The 16,867-nt window shown below is 41.7% G+C and overlaps 1 protein-coding gene across 1 annotated transcript in view; it reads right to left on the reverse strand.

Moving 5' to 3' along the window:
* LOC132402214 (probable voltage-dependent R-type calcium channel subunit alpha-1E) overlaps positions 1-16,867 on the reverse strand; it is a 600,800-nt gene that overhangs the window by 183,871 nt on the left and 400,062 nt on the right. The window contains exon 22 of the mRNA XM_059984957.1: positions 909-1,008. Coding sequence (XP_059840940.1) covers positions 909-1,008 — 100 coding nt within the window. The remainder of the gene's footprint in view (positions 1-908; positions 1,009-16,867) is intronic.

Consider the following 16,867-nt stretch of genomic DNA (forward strand, 5'->3'; position numbering starts at 1 on the left):
CAGACAGTGGTTAGAGCGTGAAATAAGCTGCCAGGGTTAGTAGTGGAAACGGATATGATCGATGTTTTTACAAGGCTTTTAGATAGGCGTATGAATATGCAGAGAAGGGAACACTGTGGGTCATATTCTGTACAGGTACAGGAAGAAAGGATTTAGTTTATTTCAGCATCATAGTCAGCAGAGACACTGTGGGCTGTACATTCTGTTTTAACTGTAGAGAGAAAAGGACAGTTAGCATTTCAGGTTAAGAACCTTCATCTTTGTCTTGTGTCTCCATATTTTGCAGCCCATTGTTTGGCAATCTCTTCCCATATCCTTCACTTCTGTTGTGTTTGTGGTCTCACACTCTCTACCTTTGTTGGATCACATCTACATTACACCTGCTCCACCAGACACCCCAGTACCACCTCTGAAAATCTGACGTGTTATACTGCCGCTGGGTGCTGTTCTGCACTCCTACTGTGGTCCTGCAAAGAACAGGGCACAATGACCTCTTGAGAGGTTTGTGATCAAGAATGTTGACTCTATTTCTTGCTCCAGAGATGATGACTGATCTGTTGAGTGCTTCCAGCACCGGGTACTTCCTGTTTTCACATTTCCAACATATGCAGGGTTCTGCCTGGGATAGCCTCAGTTGAAAGGTGTTTAAGGAATTTTCAGACAGGTATGGATAGGTGGGCACCCCTTTGGAACCTGATTTGTGCATCTCTGCCAATACTGCTCCCAAAGCCAAAGACAATAATATTGGATGCCAGCTTTTGGTTGGACAGATTCCTGAAGATTCCAGCACAATCCACCTTATCAGGCAGAAACCCCCTTTACAAATACTCTCATTTCTCTGAGCAATTAATTTTAAATCAGCCTGGTCAAGGGAGGCTGGCAAGCAGTCAGGAACTGAGGTGACTTACGGGTTGGTTGTGCTGAAGAGAAACATGGAGCTGTAGGGTATAATCGCCTTGGATTTCTTCTCTTCATCTTTTACTGAACTACTGCTGCTGCACACATTTCCTGTAAAAGAAACCCAGAAATGCATCGAAATCAAATGGCCTGCTTCACTTCAAACTGGTGTATTCTGTCTCTAACCTGTGACCACCAAGCCCACAGTTGATGACAGAGGCTGAGGTGCGTCACTGTGATGGGGGTGGGGGAAGTAGAGTACTCAGCTCAATCGAGATTTGGCATGGGGGTGGCTTGTCGGACATGGGACTATCACTCAGTCAACCTATACCTTCAGACGAAGGGGAGAGCTGAGCTTTTACACATGCTACAAAGGAAGGAAAGTCTACGTAGGCAAGGAGAGGCAGGATCTTGTAACAAGAGTCATAGATAAAAGTCATACAACTCAGAAACAGGCCCTTTGACTCAACTGGTCCATGGCAACCAAGATACCCATCTAAACTAGTCCCATTTGCCTGTATTTGGTCCACAACATTCTAAACCTTTCATTTCTATGTGCTTGTACATGTTCAAGTGTACCTCCTTAACCACCACTTCTGGCAGCTCATGGATGAAAAACCCACCTCTCAGATTCCTATTAAATCTTTTCTATCTCACCTTAAACTTGTGCTCTCTAGTTCTTGACTTCTAGTTCTAGTTTGGCCCAGTCCATCATGGGTAAAACCCTCCCCACCATTGAGCATATCTACATGAAATGCTGTCACAGGAAAGCAGCATCCACCATCAGAGTCACCCACCACCCAGGACATGCAACCTTCTCTCTGCTGCCATCAGGAAGAAGGTGCAGGATCTTCAGGACTCACACCACCATGTTCAGGAACAGTTATTACCTCTCAACTATCAGGCTCTTGAACCAAAGGGAATAACATCATTCAACTTCTTTTGCCCCATTATTGAACTGTTTCCACAACCAATGGACCCAGTTTCAAGGACTCTTCAGCTCACGTTCTCAATATTTATTGCTTATTTATTATTATGCTTTTTTTTGTATTTGTACAGTTTGTTGTTTTTTGCATGCCAGTTGAATGCCCAAGTTGGTGCGGTCTTTCATTGATTCTGTTATGGTTATTATTCTATAGACTGGTTCCTTAAGATTGTTAGAGCCGGGGGTGGTGATGGGGATTCAATTTTGAGAATTATCACTTCGTGAATTAGTTAAGATAAAAGAAATACAGGGAGAGGTACAGAAGGCATTTCAGTGTAGATGGGGAGTGACAGTGAGACAGTTTTGTGATTGAGAATTTCAGGTTGTTACAAAGTGGCCATGATATAACTAGAGGGCAATACTGATGACTACACAATACGATATGGACAAAACAGTGGTTGACGTTGTGAACCACGGATCTGGCATCAGAGTGAATTACTCACGGAGAGGTCTAGAGAAAATGGGTTGACAATGAGAGTTGAGGACTGCAATACTCAGTGTAACATCGATGATGGGAAAGCTACTGTTCAATATTCTGATAGAGGATCATGATCAGTACAGCAGAGAGTCTCACGGAAATATACAAAGTGTAATTTTGCAGAAATAAATAAGACACTGAAAAATATGCGGCATCAAGGTTCGTGAGATATTGAGAATGGTGTATATTTTGAACAACAGTGTGACACTGAGAACAGCATCTCATTGATAACAACAGTGTGACACTGAGAACAACAGTATGATACCAGTGAGGAACATCGATTATCAGAATATGACAATGAGAACAACAGCATGATGTTGATAGCAGGGAGATGATGAGGACAGCAGTGTAACATTGAGAATAACAAAATTACATTGAGAACGGCAATGTGACATTAAGAACAATGGCATCTCAGTGACAACACGAGAATCACATTGAGAACAACAGTTTGACTAAGACCAATTAAGCCTCACTGGTAATATTAGAACACAGAACATTACAGCACAGTACGGGACTTATGGCCCACATATTGTGCCAACCTCTTAACCTACTCTAAGATCAATCGAACCCTGCCCTCTCATATGACACTCCATTTTCTGTCATCCATGTGCCTATTTAAGAGTCTCTTAAATTTTCCTAATGTATTGGCCTCTACCAGCATCACTGGCAACATGTTCCATGACCCACTACTCTCTGTGTACAAAAACATACCTCTTACATCCCTCCTATGCTTTCCTCCAATTACCTTAAAATTATACTCCCTATATGAACTATTTTTGCACTGGGTAAAAGTTTCTAGTTATACAGTTGATCCATGCTTCATCATATTCTAAACTTCTATCAAGTCACCTTTCATCCTAATTTGCTCCAAGGAGAAAAGCCCTAGCTCAATCAACTTATCCTCATAAGATGTACTCTCCAATTCAGGCAGCATCCTGGTAAATCTCTTCCATACTCTCTCTCTAAAGCTATGACAACCTTCCCAAAATGAGGCTGTGGAACTGAACAGTGTATTCCCAAAGGGAATTAACTAGGGTTTTATGGAGCTGCAACATGACCTCACGGCTCTGCCAATTTAATGCAGGCTTCCACACCACATGCCTTCTTAACAACTCTATCAGTTTGCGAGGCAACTTTGAGAGATCTATGAACATGCATTCCAAGATCCCCCTGTTCTTCCACACTGGTAAGGTCCTGCCATTAACCTTGTATCCTGCTTTCAAATTCAACCTTCCAAAGCAACTCACTTCAGGCTCTTCCAGATTGAACTCCATCTGCCACTTCTCAGCTCTGCATCTATCAATATCCTATTGTAACCCTCGATAATCTTCTATAAGATCCACAACACCACTGATCTTCCTGTCATCTGCAAACTTACTAACCCACCCTTCCACTTCCTCTTCCAAGTTATCCATAAAAATTCCACAGAGTGGGGGTGCCACAAGAGATACCTGTGGTCACTGACCTTCTGGCCTAAAACGTTACATCTACAACCACAATCCTTCTATTAGTAAGCTAGTTCTGAATCCACACACAAACAAGAGAAAATTTGCAGATGCTGGAAATCCAAGCAACACACACAAAAAGCTGGAGGAACTCGGCAGGCGAGGCAGCATCAATAGAAATGAGGGTTCCTGATGAAGGTGTCAATAGTTCTCTTTTCCATAGTTACTGTCTGGACTGCTGAGATCCCCCAGCATTTTGTGTGTGTTGTCTGAATCTATACAGCCAGGTTTCTCTGAGTCCCTTGCTTCCTGACTTCCTGAATGAGCCTACTACGGGGCACCTTATTGAATGCCTCACCAAAATCCATACACAACACATCCACTGCTCTGCCTATATCAAAGTGTTTGGTCACATACTCAAAAAATTCAGTTAGGCTTGAGAGGCACCAGCTGCTCCTCACAAAGTCATGCTGACTATCCCAAATCAGACTATGCTTCTCCAAATGCATGTAAATCCTGTCTCTAAGAATCTTCTCCAATAATTTGCCACCACTGAAGCAAGACTCACTGGTCTATAATTCACAGAGTTATCCTTTCTCCCTTTCTTGATCAAAGAAATTACATTTTCCACCCTTCAGTCATCTTGTACTACTCCTGTGGCCAGTGAGGACACAAAGATGTAGCGATCTCCTCCCTCGCTTACTGTAGTAACCTGGAATACATTCTGTCTGACCCGGGGGACATTTTCCTAAAGTTCTTCAAAAGTTCCAACACATTCTTTTCCTTAACATCAACATATTCCAGTATATCAGCCTGTTTTACACTGTCCTCCCAAACATCAAGGTCCCTCTCACTGGTGAATAGCGAAGCAACGTATTCATTAAGGACCTTTCTTACCTCCTCTAACTCCAGGCACATGTTTCCTCTTCTCTGTGATTGATCCAATCTTCATCCTAGTCATCCTCCTGTTTTTTACATACCTGTAGACACCTTGGGGTTTTCCTTAATCCTACTTGCCAAAGTCTTGTCCCCTTCTAGCTCTCCGAAGTCCAATCTTCAGGTCCTTCCTAGCTACTTCAGGACTCTCAAGAGCCCCGCCTGATCCTTGCTTCCTAAACTAAGTAAGCTTCTTTCTCCTTCTTGACTAAATGTTCCATATCTCTTGTCAGCCATTGTTCCTTCACCCTACCATCTTTTCCCCGATAAGGATAAACCTATCCAGAACCCATGCAAGCATGCCCTAAACAACTTCTATACTTCTGTTGTGTATTTCCCTGATTATATTTGTTTCAAATTGATTTACCCAAGTTCCAGCCTAACAGCATTATAATTCTCCTTCCCCCAATTGCTTTCACATATCACCTGCTCCCATCCCTCTCTAAGGATATAGTAAAGGTCAGGAAGTTGTGGTCACTGTCTCTGAAATGCTCACCCACTGAGAGATCTGACACCTGACCTGGTCCATTACTTAGTACCAGATCTGGTATGGCCTCTCCTCTAGTCAGCCTGTCTATCTTTCCTCAGGAATCCTTCTTGGACACCTAACATATTCTGACGCATCTAAACCTCTTCCACAAAGGAGGTATCAATCAATATTAGGGAAATTGAAATCCCCCATGACAACAACTCTGTTGTTTTTGCACTTTTCCAAAATCTGCTTTCCAATTTGTTCCTCAGTGACGATTGCAATTGGGGGATGGGGGTCCTGTAAAATACTCCCAGAAGAGTGATTTATACCTTCCTGTTTCTGACTTCCACTCACACTGACTCAGTAGATGATTCCTCCATGAAGTCCTCCTTTTTTGCAATGGCATTGAGAACACTGTGAACATTGAGAACAACAGTGTGACTGAGACCAATGGAGCTAAATGGAGAATACAGTGTGACAGAGTGTCAATGGTAAGACATTAGAAATACTGGGATATCCTGAAAAATGAAGTTACACTGAAAACAGGAATAAACAAAAAATGACAGTGTGATATCCAAAACAAAGCAATTATATTGAGGACAAAAGTTTGACACAAAAATTGACAGAGCTGCAGAGTGTAAAGATGGCCATTGAAGTTTACAGTAGGCATAGATCAGTTACTGATATTTTATTTTTAATTTAGAGATAGATACAGTGCAGAACAGACCCTCCTGGCTCACTGAGGTGTGATTTAACCTACTAACCAGTATGTCTTTGGACTGTGGGAGGAAACTGGAGCACCCAGAGGAAACCCACATGCACAGGGGAAGTGCGCACAAACCTGGTTACAGAGGATGCCAGAGCTGAACTTCAAACTCGGGTGCCCTGAGCTAACCGCTACATTACTATGGCACCCCAGTATGGGTGGAGAAATGACAGGCAGAGTTATATCAGGACAAGTGTTGTGCTTTGGGAAATGAAATATAAAGGATAAGGACATAACCCTTAACAACATTGTTGTTCAAAAGGATCATGGTGTCCAAATATATCTCCCTGAAAGTGCCAACACAAGTAGGTAGACGAGTAAAGAAGGTGTAAGGCATGCTTGCCTTCATTGGCTGGGGCATTGACTATGAGTCAGGAAGTCATGTTACAGCTGTACAAAACTATATGGTTTGGCCACATTTGGAGTATTGTGTGTAATGCTGGTTTGCCCATTACAGGAACAATATGGAGACTTGGAGAGGGTACAGAAGGGGTTTACCAGGAGGCTGCCTGGATTAGGGAGCATAAGCTGTAAGGAAAGGTTGGGCAAGCTCGGGTTATTTTCACTGGAGTGTCAGAAGCTGAAGGGGTAACCTGATGGGACTTTGAGAGGCATAGAAAGGTATTTTTCCTGGAGTAGAAATGCCAGGTACTAGATCACATGTATTAAAGGTGAGACGTAAAGTTTTCTTACACAGTGAGTGTAAGGTGGGCATCTGAAACAGGTTGCCAGTGAGTGGTGGAAAAAGATTTGGTAAAGTGTTTAAATGGATGCAAGTAGAACATGAATTTGCAGAGAATGGAGTGATATGGATCATGAGGGGGATTAGTTTAATTTGGCAGTGTGTGTTCAGTCAATGTATAGTGGTGCATAAATATGACCTAAAATATGATCAGATCTTCACCTACTTCTGAAAACTGGATAAAGAAAGCAATCAAAAACGGTTCCTAACTGAAGCACAACTCACATTTAAAAGAGCAGTTGAAATTGCTGTATCAATGGAAACAGCAGACGGAGATGCAAGTGAGTTACAGTCAGGAGTGAAAGTGAGCGTGAACAAAATTGCAACATCTACACAGAAACCTCCCTGATCAAATAAATTGTGTCACCATTGTGGCAGGGTCTCATATACACTAGACTAATGCAGGTTTAAACAGAAATGCAACAAAGTAGGATACAAGGAAAGAGCATGTTGGGCAGGGAAAAAGATAAAAAGTCAAGTTGCAGTTTTAAAGAGAGCACTAATCTGCATGCTGTTGATAAAAAAAACTGATTATGTTAAGTGTGACACAGGACTGCGTAACCTTGAGAAAAGTAATAAGAGACAAGCAATATAGCTTACACCAGAAGTGAATGGCAAATTAATTAAAATGGAAATGGACACAGGAACAGCTATTCCAGTCATTCTACAAAATGAGTTTGAACAGCAGTTCAGAGATACTGAACTGAAGCCTGCAGGTATCCAACTAACAACTTATACTGGAAAAACATACTGTAACTCCTGTGGGAATGACTTTGTAACCGTGAATTAAATCAATCAACAAGGTTTGCATGTGCTAAAAACAGGAGGGCTTGTGGGTTTGTGATTGGCTGAGAAAACTACAACTTGATTGGAGATCCATCCACCATTTACATACCACATGCCCTGTAACACAGTCAACTGAAAATGAATTAAGAAAGGTACTCGATAATACCACAGCAGAGTTCAAGGATGACATTTGAAAACCTCAAACATTGCAAGGGTAAAATACTATTAAATGAAATGCCACACCCAAGTTTTACAAAGCATGTCCAGATCCTGCAATAACGTAGTCAGTGAGCTAGATTGCATGGAAGCTGAAGGAATGGACTCCAAGGTTGAGTGGAGCCCATGGGCAATGCCAGTGGTCTGAGTAGCCAAGAAGGATGTGTCTATCAGGATCTGTGGGGATCTTAAGTCACCAAATACCCAGTACTGAAATTAGATCAATACCCTCTGCAGGTAGAGGGTATAGAGGATATCTTTGCAAACCTTTCTGGAGAGAAACACTTCGGCAAAATGGACTAACTTGAGGTAGATGAAAGAAGAGTCCAAAGTGTTTCTCAGCATAAACACTCACAAAGGGTTTTTTATCATGATAATTGGCTTATTTTTGGAGTAACATTCACACCTATACTCTGGCAGAAAGCTAGGGACCAGGTACTGCAAGACTGTCCAGCAAAATCTCCAAAATCTCAATACAGTGTTAAAAAGATTAATAGATTATGGGCTTAGAGTACAACATGACAAGTGTGAATTCTTTAAACTAAGCATCACTTACTACGGTCACACCACTGACGCACAAGAATTACAGTAGTACGTTGAGAAAATTCAAACAGCAATGGATGCCACAAGGCCTAACAACATGTTACAGCTGCAGTCTTTTTAGAATTTGTCAATTACTATAACAGGTTCCTGCCAAATCTGGCTACTCTGCTTCACTCCTTGAACTGATTACTTCAGATTGGGAAGAAATAGCAATGGACAAAGCATTGTAAGGTGGCTTTCCAAAAAGTGAAGTAAATGGCAACGTCAGACACTTAACTCACATTGTGGTACACATCATCCAGTGAAGCTTGCTTGTGATGCCTCGCTTTCTGATATAGGTGCAGTCGCGTCATGTAATGTGAATGATGGAAGTGAATGCCCCATAGCCTTTGCATCATGTTCCCTTACTACTGCAGAGAAAAATTATGCACAGATTGACAGAGAGGCCTTGAGTCTGATTCGGGGTGCAAATTGTTTCAACCAGTACTTGTATAGGAGAGAGTTTACTCTCATTACTGAGTATCAACCACTGGTGTCCATTTTCAATCCACAGAGGGGTGTTCCACTAACAGCAGCAGCACAAATGCAGAAATGGGCTTTGCTTTTTGGAAGAAACAATTACAAGGTTGAATCAAGAGGATGACCAATCACAGAAATGCTGATGGATTGTCCTGCTTACTCTTGGAAAAGAAAATACCTTGAAAATTTACAAAAGAGGACACTCCTCTTGACGTATTCTCGCTAACGTAAATTGAAAGTCTTCTTATTACAGCAGCGATAATTCAAAGGAAACCAGGTCTACGTGACAACTCAAAATGGCTGGAATATGCAGCAGAACCTTCAGTTTCCCCATTTTTATCAGTGTTGGGATGAACTTGCCCTTGACAGGGATTGCCTTACGTGGGGATTGAGAGTTGTTGTACCATCCATGCTGAGAGCTTAAGTGTTGGAGGAATGCATGCTGATCATCTAGGTGTGGTCAAGACAAAGGCATTTGGTTGAAGCTTTGTCTGGTGGCCTGGGATAGGTCAGCAGATGGAGGAGCTTGCTACGCACTGTTCAGGATGCCAACATGTCCAGATGATGCAAGAACAGTGCCTTTACACCCCTGGGAATGGCTTGTGTTGCCCTGGCAGAGGATTCATATGGATTTTGCTGGGCCATTCAGGGCACAAGTTTCTTGATAGTAGTGGATGAAGCTACAAAGTGTCCAGAAAGTGTTCCTAATAGCCTGCACTACAGTCTCACACACTGTTACTGGGTGCAGAAGCCTCTTCTCAAGGACTGGTGTTCCAGAACACTTAGTCAGTGACAACAGGCCACAGTTTATTACGGAGCAGTTTCAGTCATTCCTGAAAATAAATAGAATCAGACCTATTACATCTGCACCATATCACCCATGGCTTGGCAGATAGGTTTGTCCTGAGACTAAAGAAGACATTCTCAGTAATGTCAGCAGAACACACTAAACTGAATCAGAAGCTTGCCAATTTCCTCTTTGAATATTGCAATAAAGCACACTCCACAACCAACAACTCACCAGCAAAGCTGTTCCTAGGTCATCCTTTGTGCTCATGCTTGAATCTCCTCAAACCCAGTCTCAGAGGAGTATGCAAATTAAGGGCTCCTCAAACATGGAGATTCAATTTTTCGCTCCTGGACAAGCTGTCCTAACAAAGGGCAGAGGTGATCAAAAGTGGGTACTTGGAAAGAACTGGGCCATTCTCCTACACAGTGGAAATTGTGTCTGATGTCATCTGGAGATGACACATCGATCAGTTATTAGAGAAGAGAGGTATCCAGAGCTGTTTGAATCACTTCCTACAGTCCCAGAATCAACTCCTACAACCACCACGGACAAGGCCCCTGAATCTGAGATACAGCCACAAGTTTCACCTGCCAAGCAGAATGATCCCTCTTGTCAGGAAAGATATTATTCCACATTATACATACATGTTGAAAAATTATCCAATATTACATGTATTCCTTGGAAAAAGTATGTGAACCATTGCTTTCAGTAACTGGTGTGACCCCATTGTACAGCAATAACTTCAACCAAACATTTCCAGTAACTGTTGATCAATCCTGCACATTGGCTGGGAGGAATTTTAGGCCATTCCTCCTTACAAAACTGCTTCAACTCTGGGATGTTGCTGAACTTCCTTACATGAACTGCTTGCTTCAGGTACTTCGACAAAGTTTCTATAGGACTGAGGTCAGGACTTTGACTCGGCCATTCCAAAACACAAATTTTCTTCTTGTTAAACCTCTCTGTGGTTGATTTACTCTTGTGTTTCAGATCATTGTCTTGTTGCATTATCCAACTTCTATTAAGCTTCAGGTGAAGGACTGCTACCCTGACATTCTCATACAAAATGTCTTGATACAATTTTGCATTCATGGTTCCCTCAAGCTGTCTGGGTTCTGAGGGAGCAAACCAGTCACAAACCATGATGCTCCTTCCAGCATGCTTCATAGTTGAGATGAGGTTTTCATGTTGGTGTGCAGTGTCCTTTTTCCTTCAAATACACTTTAGCAATGTGCATTTCTGCCAAAATGTTCAACTTTTGTCTCATCTGTCCAAAGAACATTGTAGAACCTTTGTAGAATTTGTAGAACATTGTAGAATCTTTTTCACCTTCAGCATTGCATGTTGTGACCTTTGCAAGATGTTCACTCTTAGGGAGAGTAGCAACAGTACTGAGTTTCTTCCATTTGGAGACAATTTCTCTTCCTGTGGACTGATGAACACTCAGGTCTTAGAAATGCTTTAGTAGCCTTTTCCAGCACCATGCATCACTACAATTCTTATTCTAAGGTTCTGAAAGTTGCTTTACTTGAGACATAGTGCATATAAACAGATCTTTCTTGAAAAGAGCAGGCTCTGTTAGTAACCTGTCTTTGTATATCTTTTTATAGGGCAGGGGCACCTCCACAACCCACACTTCCAATCTCATCTCATTGATTGGAACACCTGACTCCAAATAGATATTACCCCAGAGGTTCACATACTTTTCCTGACAAATACATGTAATATTGGATCATTTCTCTCAATAAATAAATGAACAAGTATAATGTCTTTGTCTAGTTTTAGGTTTCCTTTATCTAACTTTAAGACTTGCATGAAGATCTGATCATATTTTAGATTATTTTTATGTGTTGCATATCGTACATTACATATTTGAGTTGAGATACAATCCATATTGAGTTGGATCTTCTAGCTAAGCAGAGAGGAGTGCAGTGTATTCAGTAATTCAGTAATATTTGAATAATACTGTAAATATATTGATTGATTAAACATTCTGTTTGTTTACATAATTCATTATAGATTATATGTAAGAAGTATATGAATGGCATACGTCACTATAGCACCACATCATATGTGAGCACCTCATTAAAGAAAAACAAAGTTGACAAGTGAATCATAAACACAAGAAATTCTGAAGATGCTAGAAATTTAAGCAGCACACATAAAATGCTGGAAGATCTCAGCAGATCAGGCAGCATCTATGGCTCCTGAGTTTTTCTTTTGACTGGTTTCTGGAGTTATAAATCATAACATGGACAGTGGGAGAGAGGGAAGGAGGGAAGGAAAAGGGGGACCAGAAGAGGTGATAAGCAGGGGAGGAGAAAAGAACAGGTAAGAGGGGAGCCAGAATGGAGAATGGAAAAAGAGAGAAGGAAGGAGAAATGACCAGAAACTGATGTTCATGCCATCAGGTTGGAGGCTCACAGATGGAATTTGATATAGTGCTCCTCCAATTTGGGAGGGGACTCATTCTGGCAGTAAAGGAGGCCATGGACAGACATATCAGAATAGGACTGGGAAGTGGAATACAATTCTGTATTCTGTCTGGGTAGGGTCCCACCTGACAATGTGAAGATGAACTTCTTTAATTTTTGGCAATCTTTGCCACCTCTATTTGTTCATTGTCCATTTAGCCTCCCCTCTTATCCTTTCTCCTCACCTGCCTATCATTTTCCTCTGGTGCCTATCCTCCTTCTCTTTCTCCCATGGTTCACTCTCTTCTATCTTCTTCAGTCTTTCACTTTTTCCATCTATCACCTCCCAGCTTCTCAATTCATCCTCCCTCCTCCACCCGCTGACCTTCCCCCTCAACTGGTTTCACCCAGCATGTACTCTTTCCCCTCCCCCCACTTTCTTATTCTGGATTCTTCCTCCTTCCTTTCCAGTCAAGATAAAGGGTCTTGGCCTTGAAACACTGGCTGTTTTTCCTCTGCATAGATGCTGAGTTACATAGAAACACAGAAAACCTACAGCACAATACAGGCCCTTCGGCCCACAAAGTTGTGCAGAACATGTCCCTATCTCAGAAATTACTAGGCTTACCTATAGCCCTCTATTTTTCTAAGCTCCATGTACCTATCCAAAAGCCTCTTAAAAGACCCTATCATATTCACCTCCACCACCGTTGCCGGCAGCCCATTCTGCGCACTCGCCACTCTCTGAGTAAAAAACATCTCCTGACATCTCCTCTGTACCTACTCCCCAGCACCTTAAACCTGTGTCCTTTTGTGGCAACCATTTCAGCCCTGGGGAAAAAGCCTTTGACAATCCATGTGATCAATGCCTCTCATCACCTTGTACACCTCTATCAGGTAATTTCTCATCCTCTGTCGCTCTAAGGAGAAAAGGCCGAGTTCACTCAACCTATTCTCATAAGGCATGCTCCCCAATCCAGGCAACATCCTTGTAAATCTCCTCTGCACCCTTTCTATGGCTTCCACATCCTTCCTGTAGTGAGGCGACCAGAACTAGGCACAGTACTCCAAGTGGGTCTGACCAGGGTCCTATATAGCTGTAACATTACCTATCGGCTTCTAAATTCAATTTCATGATTGATGAAGGCCAATACACCATATGCCTTCTTAACCACAGAGTCAATGTGCGCAGCTGCTTTGAACGTTCTTTGGACTCGGACCCCAAGATCCCTCTCATCCTCCACACTGCCATTAATACTATATTCTGCCATCATATTTGACCTACCAAGATGAACCACTTCACACTTATCTGGGTTGAACTCCATCTGCTACTCTCAGCCCAGTTTTGCATCCTATCAATGTCCCGCTGTAAGCTTTGACAGCCCTCCACACTATCCACAACACCTCCAACCTTTGTGTCATCAGCAAACTTACTAACCCATCCCTCCACTTTCTCATCCAGGTCATTTATAAAAATCACAGAGAGTAAGGGTCTCAGAACAGATCCCTGAGGCACACCACTGATCACTGACCTCCATGCAGAATATAACCCGTCTACAACCACTCTTTGCCTTCTGTGGGCAAGCCAGTTCTGGATCCACAAAGCAATGTCCCTTGGATCCCATGCCTCCTTACTTTCTCAATAAGCCTCACATGGGGTACCTTATCAAATGCCTTGCTGAAATCCATATACACTACATCTACTGCTCTTCCTTCATCAATGTCTTTAGTCACATCCTCAAATAATCAGGCTCGTAAGGTATGACCTGCTCTTGACAAAGCAATGCTGGCTATTCCTAATCATATTATGCCTCTCCAAATGTTCATAAATCCTGCCTCCAAGGATCTTCTCCATTAACTTACCAACCACAGAGGTAAGACTCACTGGTCTATAATTTCTACTCCCTTTCTTGAATAAAGGAACATTTGCAACCCTCCAATCCTCCAGAACCTCTCCCGTCCCCATTGATGATGCAAAAATCATCGCCAGAGGTTCAGCATTCTCCTCCCTCACATCCCACAGTAATCTGGCATATATTTCGTCCAGTCCCAGCGACTTATCCAACTTGATGCTTTCCAAAAGCTGCAGCAAATCCTCATTCTTAATATCTACATGCTCAAGCTTTCCAGTCTGCTGCAAGTCATCACTACAATCACCAAGATCCTTTTCCATAGTGAATACTGAAGCAAAGTATTCATTAAGTACCTCTGCTATTTCCTCTGGTTCCATACACATTTTCCCACTGCCACACTTGATAGGTCCTATTCTTTCACATCTTATCCTCCTGCTCTTCACATACTTGTAGAATGCCTTGGGGTTTTCCTTAATCCTGCCGGCCAAGGCCTTCTCATGGCCTCTTTGGGCTCTCCTAATTTCCTTCTTAAGCTCCTTCCTCTTAAACTTATAATCTTCTAGATCTCTAAAATTAACTAGCTCTCTGAACCTTTTGTAAGTTCTTCTTTGTTCTTGACTAGATTTATTACAGCCTTTGTACACCACAGTTTCTGTACCCTACCATAACAACCTTGTCTCATTGGAATGTACCTATGCAGAAATCCACACAAATATCCCCTGAACATTTGTGACATTTCTTCCGTAATTTTCCCTGAGAACATCTGTTTTCAATTTAAGCTTCCAATTTCCTGCCTGATAGCCTCATAATTCCGCTTACTCCAATTAAACACTTGTCTAACTTGTCTGTTCCCATTTCTGTCCAATGCTATTGTAAAGGAGATAAAATTATGACCACTATCTCCAAAATGCTCTCCCACTGAGAGATCTGACACCTAACCAGGTTCATTTCCCAATACCAAATCAAGTACAGCCTCTCCTGTTGTAGGCTTATCTACATATTGAGTTCAGAAACCTTCCTGAACAGACCTAACAAACCACTCCATCTAAACCCCTTGCTCTACGGAGAAGCCAATCGATATTTGGGAATTAAAATCTCCCATCATGACAACTCTGTTATTATTACACCTTTCCGGGGCACTTCCAGTAAGATGGCGATTGTTTAGCTGCTCCTAACTTTTGCTCTGTTATTCTCCCTATCTTTGCACTATATGTCTCCATTCTTAAATCTTAGTTAGGTATTTTATTAGGTCTCTTTTACTTGCCTGCGAACACATCTATCTTATAATGTCTACCAAAAGTACTAAAACTGGGAAAAAGGAAGCTTCTACGGCTTTGCCGGCTGACATTCTCGCTGCTTTGGAACAACATCGACAAGATATTTTAAAGGAATTTAGAACTTCTTTCAAACAGCTGGATGTCAAATTGGATTGGATCAACGCTAGAGTGGACGAACATGCTGATCATTTATCTTGCATCGACTCAACCTCTGAAGATTTAAAACGCCGTGTTCAATATCTGGAAACTCTCTGCTCCAGCCTAGAGGAGAAGAATTGTAAACTTTTCTCCAAAATGGTGGATCTTGAGAACCGGAGCAGTCGTTGCAATCTACGAATTCTTGTTTTGCCAGAGGCCATTGAAAAGGGCTCTCCCGTTGAATTTTTTTCCGATTTTCTCTGAGAGTTTTGGGAAAGAATTTTTTCCGACTCCACCTGAGCTTGAAAGGGCACACAGGATCTACGTTCCCCATGCAATTCTGGGTTCCCGCCCACGGCCGGTAATTTTGTGCTTTCATCAATATCAGGTGAAAAACCGTTTGATTATGGAGGCACGCCACAGAGGTACTTCTGCTTTTCAAAATACAGTCATTCATTTTGTGGAGGATTTTGCCCCCCAGGTTCTGAAGATGCGTGCTGAGTTTAAAGGTGTAATGAAAGTGCTTTTTGATCGCGGACTTAGACCCTCCCTTCGAAATCCAGCTGATCTCCGAATTACGCTTACTACTGGAGAATATAAGTGGTTTAAATCAGTGAAGGAGGCTGAGGCATTTGTTGGAAGTCTTTCGGCTATCTCGTCTTCTTTGGAACCGGTCTGACCTTCTAAAATGGTGGATAAGTACCTCTCGCAGAAAAGCTATTTTTTCTGGACTCAGACTTTACTTGAATAATTCAGACATTATCTATTGAAACTCTAAGGGTTGTAGACAATCTCTCCCTGGACTTGGTGCATTCTTCCTAAATAGATAATCTGAGTTTAATGTTTCCCTGCGGATGTTTAGATTGCACTTGTGTAATCTATTTTATTCTTGTATAACTTTATCTATAGAGATCTACAATTGACTCTAACTTGTTTTGGAGGTTTGGAGTTTTTATTGAAGGCCTCCCTGTTGGTTGATTCATAGTTTAATTTTGCTTTTTTTTTCTGTAAATGGTTGATAAGTACTCTCTTCGAATCTATAATTTCCCTCTTTTCTCCCTCCCCTTTTTTTTTCTTTTAATCTTTTATAATTTTTCGCGGGTAGGTTAGTTTTGGTTTTCTTCTGATTTTCTTTGTATTAAGTTTTATGCTTCTGTTGAAGTTGTTCTATTTGTAATTATGTTTTCTAGTGCATAAACTAGTTATCATTTGCTATAGTATTTATACGGAACTGTTGTTAACGACAGAACTGGAAGTCATATTTGGGTTAATTTTTGCTTTTTTTGGTAGCCGTCTAGTTTTGGGTTGCGAGGGTCGGGTGGATTCTCCAGTTCCAACACTACTCACTGTTTCTTTTGCTTTCCTTTGTTACTCAGGACATGTTTCTGTTTTGATTCTACGAATCTATGTTTACATTTTTGTTCACAGACTGTTATTGTATTGCTTGACTTTTTATATGCCTGCTGCCTTCTATGCACTAACAATTGATAATGGTTAATACACTTAAATTTGTGAGCTGGAATGTAAAGGGATTGAATCACCCTGTTAAAAGAAGGAAGGTCTTCTCCCATATTAAACAACTTAGAGCTGACATTGCTTTCCTTCAAGAA

This window comes from Hypanus sabinus, chromosome 11 (assembly GCF_030144855.1).
Source record: "Hypanus sabinus isolate sHypSab1 chromosome 11, sHypSab1.hap1, whole genome shotgun sequence".
Classification (NCBI taxonomy): Eukaryota; Metazoa; Chordata; class Chondrichthyes; order Myliobatiformes; family Dasyatidae; genus Hypanus; species Hypanus sabinus.